This window comes from Mchenga conophoros, linkage group LG17 (genome assembly GCF_057382185.1).
Source record: "Mchenga conophoros isolate Kocher_MC1m ecotype Shallow Benthic linkage group LG17, M_conophoros_male_GT1.1, whole genome shotgun sequence".
Lineage (NCBI taxonomy): Eukaryota > Metazoa > Chordata > Actinopteri > Cichliformes > Cichlidae > Mchenga > Mchenga conophoros.
The window spans coordinates 10,653,437-10,667,188 of NC_140542.1; the positions used below are offsets into that span (position 1 = coordinate 10,653,437).

The window sequence follows — 13,752 nt, forward strand, 5'->3', positions numbered from 1 at the left end:
CACGCGTGTGATCATTAAAATCATTGTTTGACTGAACCCGACCGGACCAGTGTTGTTCTTTTGGTTTTTCATCTTGTCTCCATCCCCAATATTTTGAACTCGTAACAATATGATAACTGTTTATTCTTAATTTAATTTAATACAAATGTTATGTTTAATCAAACATAAATTAACCCCATAAATAAATGCAAGCTGGAGGCTAAAAACAAAAATTGAGGCCCATCTTTAAAAGTTTATTTTTTCTGTTTCTGCTCAGGGCTTTTAGTTATGTGCTGTTAATAAAAAGTTGGTCATAAAATGACACTATCTCATCTCAGTGTAGTCTTTAGGGACTATTGACATGAAATACAAATGCTCTTAAAGTGAAGTACTATTTATCGGTCATCGCATGATATGTTGTTGTGTTGGGTCTGCCACTTGTACAACAAGAACAACAACAAACTGTATTTAAATAGCACATTTAAAACCAGTGGTGTACCAAAGTGCTTAACATACAAGAGGGTAAGATGAAGTAACAGGGAGGATGAAGGCTATGGCAAAGTACCACCATGCAAGCATGTTAAATGGAATTAAAAACACAGAAGCAAAAGAAATGCATATAAAAGCATAAGAGACAGGTGCAGCAGAGGAGAAACACGGGCCAAAATTGATCGAGAAAGACCTATTAGAAAGATATGACTTAAACCAATCTGTAGGTGTGCTGTTTTTGCAAATGCTCGTATGGGTTGTATTTGAGTGTAGGAACAAATCCTCAGTTGGACTGGACGAATTGTTAAATTCAAAATTCCTGAAATGAGTTTTTCTTCTAGAGCACCAACGAATAACGGACAACAGATTGCATTATTGAGGGAAGTACATGTCAGGTTTTATTGTCTCAATGATTATACATGCAATGAAAGAGAAAAGTCTTAGCAACTACAGAAAGAACAACAGGTTTTATGATTAAACAAACATCAGTCAAGTACAACTTTTATGCAGAGCATTTGATAACTTTTTCAGCCAGAAGAGGCTGCAGAAATATTTCTCAGTGTTATTGCAACTTCATCCACAGAGGAAAGATTTTCTTCGCTGAAATATGTGTGGGAAGCAGATTTGTTATCAAACACCATCACAATGTAGGAAACCTTTGGAAATGTATTCAAAATTGTCAACTGCTCCCAGAAACTGTCTTACGCTTCTAGTGTCCTTGCTTAACTAGAAATTCACAAATGTGAAGCTAACAAGATCCTACCTGTCTTGGTCTCGTCAGTATTCAACATTCAGTTGCTTGGCAACCTTTATTAAATAATAAAGCCAAATTCTGTATATTTGTTCTGTATTTGTGGTAGAAGATTTATGCGAGATTGATTTCCCTGAGAAAACACATAGAAGCAGAAAACAGACTCAGTCAGCATTTATTACGTTTTATTGAAATGACCACATACAGCACTGGTACTTCACTGGTCTAAGTCTTTAATCTGCTCTTCAATTATTGACACATTGGTGTACTCGTGTTTATCTAGTCTTGTACAAAAAAGAGTTACTGGCAAGTCGGCAAATGTATCACACCATGTTCACACTTCTGACGCATTCTCAGTGTCCCAACAGGTGTTCCTCTGGTACACATAAACTCGATTTCATCACCATGTTCTGAATACAGTTTATCATCTCTTGAAAATCTGAACCGAATATTATGTCTGTTCATGTCGTCTCTATTCACAGTGCAGGGTTCTGTAAGACATAAAAGATAAACAGTCTTTTAATGTTAGTAAAATACATGAATGTACAGAATATTGTGTTCTGTAAAGGACTCTGTGGCTACAAATAAAATTGATTTTCTCCTGCCTAATTCTAAATTGTGGTCAAACACTGGAATGGTACACAGATGATCTACTGTTGCTGTTGCTCTTGTGGGGTGATTACATTCACTGTTAATTTTATGTAATATTTCTGTGACTATTTTACATGCTGAAGTCCTGTCCATCCCAGCCTGACTCCTCTCAGCCTCACTACAGTACTAGACACTTTAATACCCACCTGCACAATGTACATTTTTCAGATGTTTCAATTTGAAATGTCCAGATTGTCTTATTTTATTTAATTCACTTTTATGGTTATATGTATATATGTTCTCTCTTTTTGCATGTACATAATCTTCTCTCTCTCTTTTTACACAGTCGAGAAGTGCGTCAGGATACATTTCACTGCGTGTTGTACTCGTATAACTATGCATGCGACAAATAAGGAATCTTGAATCTTGGAAGTCACATTTCAATGTAAACCTACTCATTTATTTTACTCATTCTCCAAATAAGTAAATTAGTTTCTGTTATTTCTTTTAGATAAACATACAGAATTTCAGGAATCTGGATCACTTGTTGATTTTAAATTGTGATTTGATTTCATATCTTGCTGCTAGAATTAACTTTATTATTATTTATTTATTGTTATTTATTGCTGTCAGTTTGAAGTGAGCTTTGTCCCAAAGGTTTTGAATTGCAGTTCATCGGTCAAATGTGATATAATAACCTTCAACAGAAATGATGATTTGTTTTTCAGACTAAATATTCATTTAAGTCAATATGCTGTTATTATATCTCTAGACTGCACACTTTGTTAAATGAAGAATTAATAATTAATCAGAATTCCTGCTTGCACCTTTCACTCCAATACTTAACACAGTTCTGAGGTTTGAACCACACACAGTATCATAAATACTTCAGTCATGCTCTTTGAACTTTGAAAAACTACCTAAAAAATCTCCATATATACAGCTTCACCAAATGCAACAACTACATGTTCTTTACTAGATTATTACTAGAATCAGCAGCTGGGATGTTAACAGGTTTTTGAGGGAGACAGCTCATTCACTGGTTCCAGCGTCCATTCACCAGCTGCTTTTTATATTAGAACTGATTTGAAAACTTTATTATTTACTAAATATATCCATAATTTGAGTCTTAGAAACATTTCAGATCCACTGACCTTACTGGCCTAAAAACCCAGATAAAAAAATTACAGCAGGGCCCTGTACCACAATTCAACGTCATCATGACTATTGTTTAGAATTACCTGAAGTCAACAGAAGAAACAATTAAAGAATTTCTTACTTGATGCTCATCTCATCAAACAAAAGATTTTTTTCAGTAAACCTCAGACCCTACTAACCACACAGTGAGAAATGATTTTGTACCTGGTGATTTCTTATGTCAAACACAACATGCCTCAAAGCGTTTTATCCCCCCAATACCTAGTGTATCATATTTGATAGATACAGCCTTTGGGAGTTTTTGATCTATGACATTAAGTTCTCAAAAATCCAGTCTTGCTTTTTTTGGACAAATTTCCAAAATTCAGCTTAACAGTAAAGGGTTCTGGACTTTCTGTCACAAATGAATGTTTTTGTCTGTATTTTAAATGTTTTCAGTGTACACCACCACAGTGGATTTTAAACTGAACAGTCAAGATGTGTCATGTCTGTGTGTAGGCAGGCAGGAAGAGAGGACCCAAAATGCAGGACTCACTGAGGCGGAAGTAACTCAAAACACACAGCTTTATTGCTGGTAAGAAGCAGAACAGAAAAACACTAACTCAACTGGAAGAACAGAATAACTAGGCAGGTAGGCTGGCTGGCAAACGGAACACACAGAGGAAGCGAGGGTGAACAGACATTAACGACGCGACACCGAGTAGGGGAAGACACAGACACTAAATACAAGAGGTGAACGGAACGAAGAGGAAACAGCTGGGAGACACGGCTGACGCTGATTACACTGACGAGACAGGGAGAGCACAAAGCTGAACGCACTGACATAGGACACAGACCTACAAAATAAAACAGGAAGCACACGACAGACAGAGACACAGACTCGTAAACAGGCATAATGACGTCATGGGCAAACAGAGGGACATACGGGCAGAGAAGACTAAGCACAGGCAACCTAAACCAAACATGAGGGCAAGATAACAAAACCTAAACCAGAAATAATCATCATCGTCATCATCATTGGATAACTAAAGAATCAGAATATAATTATAATCAAAACGGTATCACCAGAGAATAAGAACTACTCCATAATACAAAAATAAACCAAAACATAAGAAACTCAAAATACTGGGTCGAACCGACCCAGGACCGTGACAAGATGTTTATTGAAGGGCTTCAACAAAGTAATGCATTCGCTGTTTGTGAATAACATATTTAATTTCATATTTTATACATAGTTTCTCATCTTGAGAGGCTCACAAGCAGTTGTGTATATTTTTGTAAATATCGATCACACCTCTGGAATTAAACAAAATTAAAAAACAGAAACCAAGAGGACTTTTTACGTTTCTCTTCACAGAATGTAACATGAAAAATATAAAGAAAACTTTTACTTACGGATACATCTAATCTCTCCAGTCCATTCACCATCATTACATGTTTTGAACGGTCCACCCTTCATGACGTAATAATGCTGACAGATATATTCAACCTTTTCATTATGTTGGTACAGCTGTTTAGTACTTGTTTTGGTGTCTCCATCTGAAAGAGGTGGTGGCCTCCCACAACCCTGGGCACCTGCAAAAGTGTGAGCAATGGAGAAAAAAAAAGTTTAGACAACATTTAGTCACAATAATTTTTTAGTCACGTTTTTATGTTCATATACCGTCACATATTATTTTACATTTCAGGTGAAGTTTTCATCATGCAATCCGAGTGCAGATCACAGCCTTTAAGACTGCTTTGTCATCCTATATATGTAGTTCTGTTATGCTTAGAAAGCGGTCAGCACTCTTTGTAACTAATGATAAACTGTGTTGTACTGGTATCAAACTCATGTTGCTGTTGAAATGATCTGCTTCTTTGATATATTCATCTACTACCCTCTCCCACATCTTACAGATCCTATCCTTTTAATTGTTTTAATCATTTTATTGTGAAAAAACACTGTCCACTGTCCATTTTCCAAACATTCAAGCGTTGCGTTCCCTTTGATGATGTGATTACTGTTTTCACAAGCAAATGTTAAATGTTGTCCTTTTTTCATTTGATCGTCTGTTACATCTGTGGTGATTGTTAGACCTGCTGGTGTTTCAGGGACTCTACATTTCTCTGTTTTGAAAAAGAGAATCTGTTTTATTGTGAGGTTTACATTATAAACATGAAACCAAATCAGATTCAAAGTAATAAGACACTTTCTCACTACATTTTCAAACTAAGCAAGTTTTCCCTTTAAATATTTATTATTAATAGGCATTCAGTTTCTCATTGCTGTAATTAAGAAGTAATAAATGTCCAGTCTTTTAAGAAGTCAGAAAAGAATGGTAATTATTTTAAAAGTGATTAAAGGGAAGAATAATTGTCTAAACCTACAAACTGCACCACATGGGGGTGTTTGTATGAAAACTGCATTTTTTTTTTTATGTCTCCTTACCTTCACATTCTATTGCTTTAGCCCACTTGCCATGTTGGCACGTTGCAGTGCCAATAATTCCTGCTCTATTCTTACACTGATATTCAATGATCTCTCCAGTCATGTATTTATTTTTCTCTGCTCTGAGGTCCAGAGACTCATCCATAAGCTGGTCACAGTACACTGAAAATACATAATAGTATTGTCAATATTATATACATTGTTACATACATTATTGATTTGACCAATAGTGCTGAAAATGAAGATAACGGCAGGTGTGTAAACCGAGGTACACATGCAGACTGTTCTAAGGCAAAAAAACAAAAACCAAACTAAAACAGTATATTTAAGGTTAGTTAAAGATTGTGCCTTTGGTACAATGTTGGGTTATATTATTTCCATTGTTTCGTCCCTCAAAGGACTACAGTCTTTCTCTACCCTTAATGAAGGGTGGGGAAAGAAAGATGAATAAAGATGAAATATGTCAGCAGGCAGAATGACAGACAGCAGTGTTTTTAACAGTTTTAAAGCTTATTCACAGCAATATTTTATTTTTATGTACGTACGTATACACTGAATATTGAGCTCCTTCCATTCCCCAGCTGTGCATTTAAGTGTGGCGTTCCCCTCTATTGTGTACTTATCACGACACTGATAAGTTACTTCAGAGCCAGATGGGTATTGCTTCCGATAACAAGTTGTAATAACAGCATTTTCAACTTTGGGTGGAGGGCTGCAGTTATCATGATTAGCTGTAAGACATCACAACATGTACACTATTAATTTACACTCTGTAATCTTTTCATAAAAACATGCATCAAAATAATGCTTGAGGTGACTCACATTTACAGATATGTAATATACAGTAATAAATGTCCAGTCTTTTAAGAAGTCAGAAAAGAATGGCAATTCTACCCTTAACCAAGTGTAGAGAAAAAAAGATGAATAAAGATGAAATATGTCAGCAGGCAGAATGACAGCCAGCAGTGTTTTTTAACTTGACTCCAGTTTTAAATCTTATTCACAGCAATAGTTTATTTTGATGTACTATAGTGAGCTCTTTTTTTCATAGGTATTGTTTAGCTGAGTTGACAAATAACTGTTTAATTGCTGGGAAGTATATGTTAACACACACTGAATGATCCAGATGAACAAACTACCAAAACATCTGTGTTTATAGCAGTGCTAATGATTGCTGACGATCTGTTTAATGTAGTGAATTTAATTAGCAGCACCTGGCAGAAAAATACAACCTTAATTCCTATAAAAGTTCTTCACACTTGAGTCTTCTAATGTGGACAATAGTTGCCCATTATTTCCTTTAAGCAGGGCAGACTGATCAACAGTGAATGAAATGATATCTCGGCAGAGAAAATTCCCTATTGTTGACAGATATTGATAACCACAGCTATCAGTCATTGGATATCATTCGAAACTGAATAGTTTTGAACAAAAACCCGATATTCTAATTTCATTCTAGTTTCAGTGTGCATTTTTGCCTTAGACAACTAAGCTTTCAAATCCCCTTGTTAATTTTAGATTAAAATGGTATCAAGCTTCAATCATTTACATTAAACCTCAACAAATCTCCTTTAGCTACAGCATAACAGGGAGAACAAAACTAGCAAATATATATTTTAAACTGGCACCTTAAACTGGTGGGTACTTAAGGGACTGAACATTTCTGTGTTTTGAAGAAGAGAATCTGTTTTACTATGAGATTTACAGTATGAACAAGAAACCAAATGTGATGCAAATATCTGAATAAATCAGCATTACATTTTCAATATATAAAAAAAACTTGAAAGTAAAAGATTTCAGTATAAAAAATACGTTCATGAAGAGACATTTTCCAAATAGACAGGTGTCTCTTTCTTAAAATGATTAGGAAAGATTAAAAAGATGAAAACTGGAAAATGTATCCAGTTCAGTAATATTTATGTGATGCTAGTTCACAACAGCCGTTATCTCAAGAACCTACAATATTAGACATAAACAGCAGATCAAAAATATAGGATTAGGATTAGAATACTTCCTATGATGACTTTGACCTTACAGGGTTCATCAGGATCATTATATTAATGATTTATGTGATACAAGGGCAACAACACAACTGCTACAGAATGCTGATGTTTTCCTGCAATACAAAATTGCTCCTAACAGCAACTTAAAACAGAAACCCTTATCATAGTCACAGCTCATTTCTGTTACCTCACGTCATTGTGGTAATAAAAGTACACATACCAGAGCAAGAAGGAAAGGGGGAATTCCATTGTCCATTTTCTAAACACTCAATTTCTGTAGACCCAATTAGTACACGTGTATTGCTGCAAAGAAAACGCAATTTATGTCCAGTCGCCATTATTTCATTTGATGGTGGTAATCCAGCTACGTAGAGATGAGGATCCATAACACCGATTTTACAAGATCGATCTGAAAAAAGCAAAATATGTAGAATATATGTGAGTTTATGTAACAAAGCTGCAAAGAGCAAGCAAGAGAGTAGTTGGTTTTAGTGAACACCAGAAGAGCGGAAAAAATCATGAAATCTTATTGGATATTTAAATTATGCTTCAAAATACACAAAGATCAAACCTGAACTATTGCCATATTGTTTAAACGGGCATTGCATTTTGTCAGTAAAGGGATTTAAACATGTTCTTACCTATGCAAGTCGGGAATGGATTATTCCATTGTCCGTCTTCTCCACATATCAGCACAGAAATTCCATTCAGATACTTCCCAGGACCATCACAGCTGAATGTGAGGATGTGATTGGGACGTATGGGAATACAATTTTCTGGTAAACCTTTCACTGTTAACCCTTGAACTGTAGGAGGAGGGTCACATCTGGAAGATGAAACTAAGGTAGAAGAAGAAGAAAAAAAAACAGTTCAAAAGGCAAGATTCAGATGTAGAAATCACTGGCCAGAATCTTTATATTTGCTGCAGTTTTTATATTTGCCAGATCATGTCAGAATCCATTTTGCCAGGTTTCAATGTGTGTCTGTATTTGTGCTGGAGACACGAAGGTTCAGACCAGTGGAGATAAACCACTGTCAAAACTACAGCTGTGGTCAAAAGTTTTACAATCATCACGGATCAACATGGATACCATTGTAATTTTGGGCTTTGAATGATTGTTGAAATCCTGTTTTTAAGTGTGGAATGACTGATTTAACATTGAGCACTCAATTTTTTTTAAAAAGATGTATGACATGCAATCATTCCACCCTGGAATGGAAAACGTTTATCTAATTTCCAGGCAAATAGTTTCAAAATATCTGCCCTTTGCAAACTGTTTACAAGGACAACCTGTGTAAGCAAACCATCTGCTGTGTCAGTTTAACACGCTAAGATTTAATTCATTAACCCTATAAGTTCCCTTATGTAGGGTGGCTAACTTTAACTCTAGCCTATATTTTGGTGAAAGAAAAAATACAATGCTTCTGGAAAAAATGTGAATAGTTTTTGACCTGTCAGTAAGTCTGACTTTTCTGTCACAGTCTGGCTGAGGCAGACTGTATGTGTTGTGAAAAAGGACTCAAGTGCAAACCAAAAACTATGAAACGTGATGTGGATTAACAAAAAACAAGCAGTTTATTAAGGCTTGCAAAATAAATACAAACAAAGGGCATGGGTGAAACTAAACAATAACCTAAACTGGGTGAACTAAAAATTAAACATGAAAAAACCTTAAACATGGAGAACTGACATGATACCTAAAGACATGGTGTGGACGAGCAGACGACCTGAAGGAATGACTGAAAACACATGGCACAAATAATTTGTGTGCTTTCTTATTTGTTGCAGATCACCTGATTGTTCTGTAAATAGATTTAAACGGTTATATGCCTGAGGCATTGGCTGCATTTTTAGTTAAATAGTACCATATAACTTTCTTTGCAAAACTTGTGCATAATATTTAGAAATGTACAATTTCTATTTGCATTTCAAGTTATGAAAATGATTCGTTAAACATGTTTGTGGGTTTTACAGTAAAAAAATATAACTTTTTTCTACTCGGATTTTGAATTTTTTCTCTGAATTTAGATCAACTATGGTAATATAGTATGCCAAAATGAAAAAATAACTCAAATTTCAGATATTTCAGGTTGTGCTGAAAATAATGATACCAAACAAGTAGTCAAAAATGGCCAATTATACCCTGGACCCCAGAGGGTTAAACTGATCTTTCTGACATCGAGATGCTGGGTCATATTTCATAATGACTTGACAGAAACATTGTTGAATAAAATGATGACTGATGTGAATTCAAATATATTTGGAGTCTGATCTGACATGACAAAGTCTCTACATATTAAAAATCATTTAGAATTAAATTCTGATTTTGCCTGTGTGCAGGAAAAATATATATAGAAATAAAGACCGTCATAGCAGTCTTAATGAAGGCAGGACACATCTGAGTAAATGAGATTATATGTCCAAGGAGATAATACCAAATGAAGTTCATACGTAAGTTCAATAAGAACAATCTGTAGTCACACATTTCTGCTTCCCTGGTGTTTGTTGGCTAATCTAAGCTTTACATCATTTCCACTTTCCCATGCTGTGAAGCTAATTGTGCAATCACTGGTCTAGCCCAATCAGATTTCTGCTGGCTGTCTTCCGGCCAATCAGTCTCCACTCCATGTACTTTAAATCTCACTGCTCATCGGTCATTCTCCCAGGCTTCCATTCAAGCCTCAATCTTCATTTCCAGAGTGTAATCACCAACAACCTAAATTGAATTCTATAGATCAATAAATTATGTTAAATTCATTTTAATGATCTCTGCTTATTGAACTGTAGTCATTCACATGAGAGTGAGAGAAGAAAAGAAAACTTTTGAACTCACGGTAGCACGACCCCCTTTGGAGTGGCTGCCAGCCCTCAGTTGTACATACGTATTTGATGGTGAGAGCTGATGTATAGCCAGGTTCGCAAGCAAAATGTATCATGTGTCCTGCTTGATACTGAGATGTTCTTGTCTCTTGTGTTACTTGGGCATGGGGAACATCTGGAAGCGTTGAACATGCTAATACACAAAACAATATAAAATGGGAAAAGAAGAGAAAAATACACAAAGATTGAAAACATACTGAGTGACTAAGCCAAGATATACATGTGTGTATAAGGAAATGACTACCCGTCATTGCTACGAACGATAGTAATGCCAGTAATGTGCAGTTGTGTTAGGACAGGCAACCTGCGGCTCCGGATACGCATGCGGCTCTTTTGTCTTTATACTGCGGCTCCAGGTGGTTTGGGAAAATAAATTAGAAGTATTTAGCTGAAGTGTATTTTTTGTATTAGTTCTTTTTAAACTTGTAGTTCTAAATTGGAAGATTATTGTGACATTGAAATATAAAAATAGAATTATATTTTATTTTTCATCGCTCAAAATAAGCGTCACACTCGCGGAAGCCGGTATACCCGCCGAAACGCCGTGCATTTATCGAGACTTTCAACCCCAGGTAGGCCAATTATGGATCTTCAGATCCACATTATGTCACCAGCTGTTCTCCTCCGTGAACTATGTTAAAACAAACACTGCTCACGCCTCACAGATGACAGCTTACAGTCCTGCGTAAAGATGAAAGTGACTTCGTACAGCCCCGATTTGCAGACGCTGTGCGCAGAGGTTCAGGAGCAGAAGTCTCATTGTAAACATATCACAGCAGACCCGACGATGTTTCCATGGACATGCTTTTCAGCATCTCTTTATTGACCACTCTTCACACACGGTTGCTGTAAGCATACAGCCGGCTGTAGCTTTTCAGCTCACAGTCCGACAACACAAGAGCAGAGAGAGCACAGACTTTAAGTAGACGAGGCGTGATTGCGGGTCCCGCTCAGGTGCGTCCGACTCCCATGCAGTGGCGCTGCAGACCACGCCTCGCCACACACATTAACCAGGTAAAATACATATTTAGGCAGAATTTTGCAAATATCTATTTTTCATTTTTTAGCAGCATAGTGCTGTATATATTGTAAAAAACAATATATACAGTGTTATTTTCATTTTTGATGTCAACAAGTATTTGCGGCTCCCAGTGTTTTCTTTTGCGTGGAAACCGGGTCCAAGTGGCTCTTTGGGTGTTAAAGGTTGCTGACCCCTGTTTTAGGTCAAGGGTTGTTGAGGCTGGCTGAGCTCTGCTGGCCATCACCAAATTTGAGCAGAGGAACATGGGTAATCATGCTTTGGAACAATCTTTCTGATGTGATACTTTTTTACTTTTATAACCAGGCCTATTGTGTGCCTCCAGAAAATGTACCTATTTAGCTCTAAACCCAACGCCTTACCTGACGTGTAATGGGTCGATCCTATGAAAATCCATTTATTAATGCTGCTCTTGGTATGCTTTACAACTTTTTGTGTTTCATTTTTTTAGCTTTTCACGTGACATTTTTTGGGGGTACATAGCATGTAGTATGGTTGGGTTAGAGTAAGAGTCAGGGTAATGCTGTCATTAATGAACCCTAACAAAAACAAAATATGCACTCTGTAATATACATAATTGAGGTATTCATACACTTTTCATGACTGTAGAGTTTTTGACGATTTAGTAATATAAGAAAAAAAAACACATTTACATGAGTTATTACATCCACAGTGCAGCAATAGCACAAGTTTAGTTAGTGATGATAAAAACATGAAGCCATGCAACTTACAGTAGCACTTTCCCTGATGGACAACCAGCCAACCATCAGCTGTGCATACAAATTTCGAGATCTGATCTGATATGTAACCAGATTCACAAGAAAAATGTATCACATCTCCTTCCTGGTACACAGCTTTGCTGGTTCCTTCTGACACATGAGCGTGAGGAACATTTGGGAGCTCTGAACACACTAAAAGAGAAAAAGTTACAATTCGTCACATATAAAGTTGTTAAAAAACAATGACTGAAGCTCTACAAGGAAAACAGTTACAAAATCAAAGTATGTCTACAACCATTCTCCTAAATGGTTAAGACCACAAAACAGTTGCATCTACATAATTTGTGGATATACTTCACCTAATAACACAGATAGCAGGATTTATGTTTGACATACATAATTAAAGAGTAATATAAGAAATGTACCATTAATTACCATTAATGGTAAAGGGAAAAAATAAGTATAAGTATAAAATTACTAGAGCCCCCCCCCTTCAAAGAAAACCCCCAAAATAAAACAAAAACAAGCAAAAAACCCATAGCAAGTAGTAAAATCATCTATAATTACTATTTTGTCCTACATTATATTACTACCATATATATGTATGTTAACACAAAAATATACATATTTTAGGGTTGTGTGAATGCATGTAAATTCAAATAGTTGTAATAGTGTAAAAATAAGACAATTACATTCATACTGTGCTTTTCCCCCTGCTGTAAGTAAATACCTGTGATGACCACACGCAGTGTATATGTCACTCTTCTTAAAGTCTAACTGCCTTTCCACAAAGGTAAAACATGTGATTTTAGGTACACTGAAAAACGATAATAGATCACTTTACCGTTTTGTGACAAAGAAACTTCCACACACCCCCACAGCTGGAGAAACAGAAGGATTAAAGACAGCTTCATGTTCTTTTGATGAATGCTTTCTGAGGAGAATTTCAGTAGCTTCATTGTTCAGTGACCTCCCCCAGCTCGAACTCCACCCAGAGAGATCAGGTCACAGCACAGACTGTCCAGTGGCTCTGTCCAAATGTCTCTATTTAAATACAACCTTGGACTCCTGTTGTACAAGTGCTACGGAGAAGGACTGGATAGGTGGTTAGGTGTACAAAGCACAGGACTTTCAAATGTACTTTGCTAGCGTTTACAAAGAATTTTCAGAAAAAGAGAAGATATCCAGTGATGCGCAGTTTTCTTGCTGATAGAGCCTCGCTGATGCCAGGGGTTAAGGGAGAATGGCCAGAATGCATCGAGTTGGTGGGAAGGCAAAAGTAACTCAACTTAAATGATAAGTGGATGCTGGACTCCAGGCCTAAAAAGACTGTGGAAAAGGGGTTGTTTCATTGTTAGGCCATGAAACCCAAAGCCCCAAGACTTTCAGCAGAGTTAAACTTATGTAAGAATTAAAACAGACCCCGTGATGCTTTTATTAAAATAACATTACATGCAATTACTGTTACATGTGTGTACATGTGTGTGCTCATCTAGGTTACAAAAACACTTTAATAGCAGGTATGATCTCCTGCCAAAGGGAGGGAGTTTGTTATTTTATTTATTTTTTACTTCTTTTTGTTATCTTTATTTAATCAGAATATGTTCAGACTGGAAAGATAGGGCCACCATTTTGTGTATTTGTCCACAAAGGATTTATGAATGACTTTGATTTTACACAAAAAAAAAAGATGTACTGGAAGAACACAGAC

The 13,752-nt window shown here is 36.2% G+C and overlaps 2 protein-coding genes across 2 annotated transcripts in view; both read right to left on the bottom strand.

The window, feature by feature from the left end:
- Nucleotides 1–1,387: 1,387 nt before the first annotated feature.
- cfh (complement factor H) overlaps nucleotides 1,388–13,752 on the bottom strand; it is a 59,563-nt gene continuing 47,198 nt past the window's right edge. Inside the window, exons 16-17 of the mRNA XM_085252219.1 lie at nucleotides 4,364–4,543; nucleotides 1,388–1,710 (exon numbers count right to left, since the gene is read on the bottom strand). Of these exons, the coding sequence (XP_085108345.1) occupies nucleotides 1,520–1,710; nucleotides 4,364–4,543 (371 nt within the window). The 3' untranslated portion in view covers nucleotides 1,388–1,519. The remainder of the gene's footprint in view (nucleotides 1,711–4,363; nucleotides 4,544–13,752) is intronic.
- On the bottom strand, nucleotides 4,569–13,043 carry LOC146555103 (complement factor H-related protein 1-like). Its single transcript, XM_085252221.1, has 9 exons — nucleotides 12,886–13,043; nucleotides 12,114–12,233; nucleotides 10,545–10,634; nucleotides 10,237–10,416; nucleotides 8,044–8,241; nucleotides 7,623–7,811; nucleotides 5,945–6,130; nucleotides 5,400–5,561; nucleotides 4,569–5,077 (listed from the first exon to the last, which is right to left on the bottom strand). Exons 1-9 carry the CDS (start codon nucleotides 12,998–13,000, stop codon nucleotides 4,845–4,847), a joined length of 1,473 nt encoding a protein of 490 aa, XP_085108347.1. The 5' UTR covers nucleotides 13,001–13,043; the 3' UTR covers nucleotides 4,569–4,844.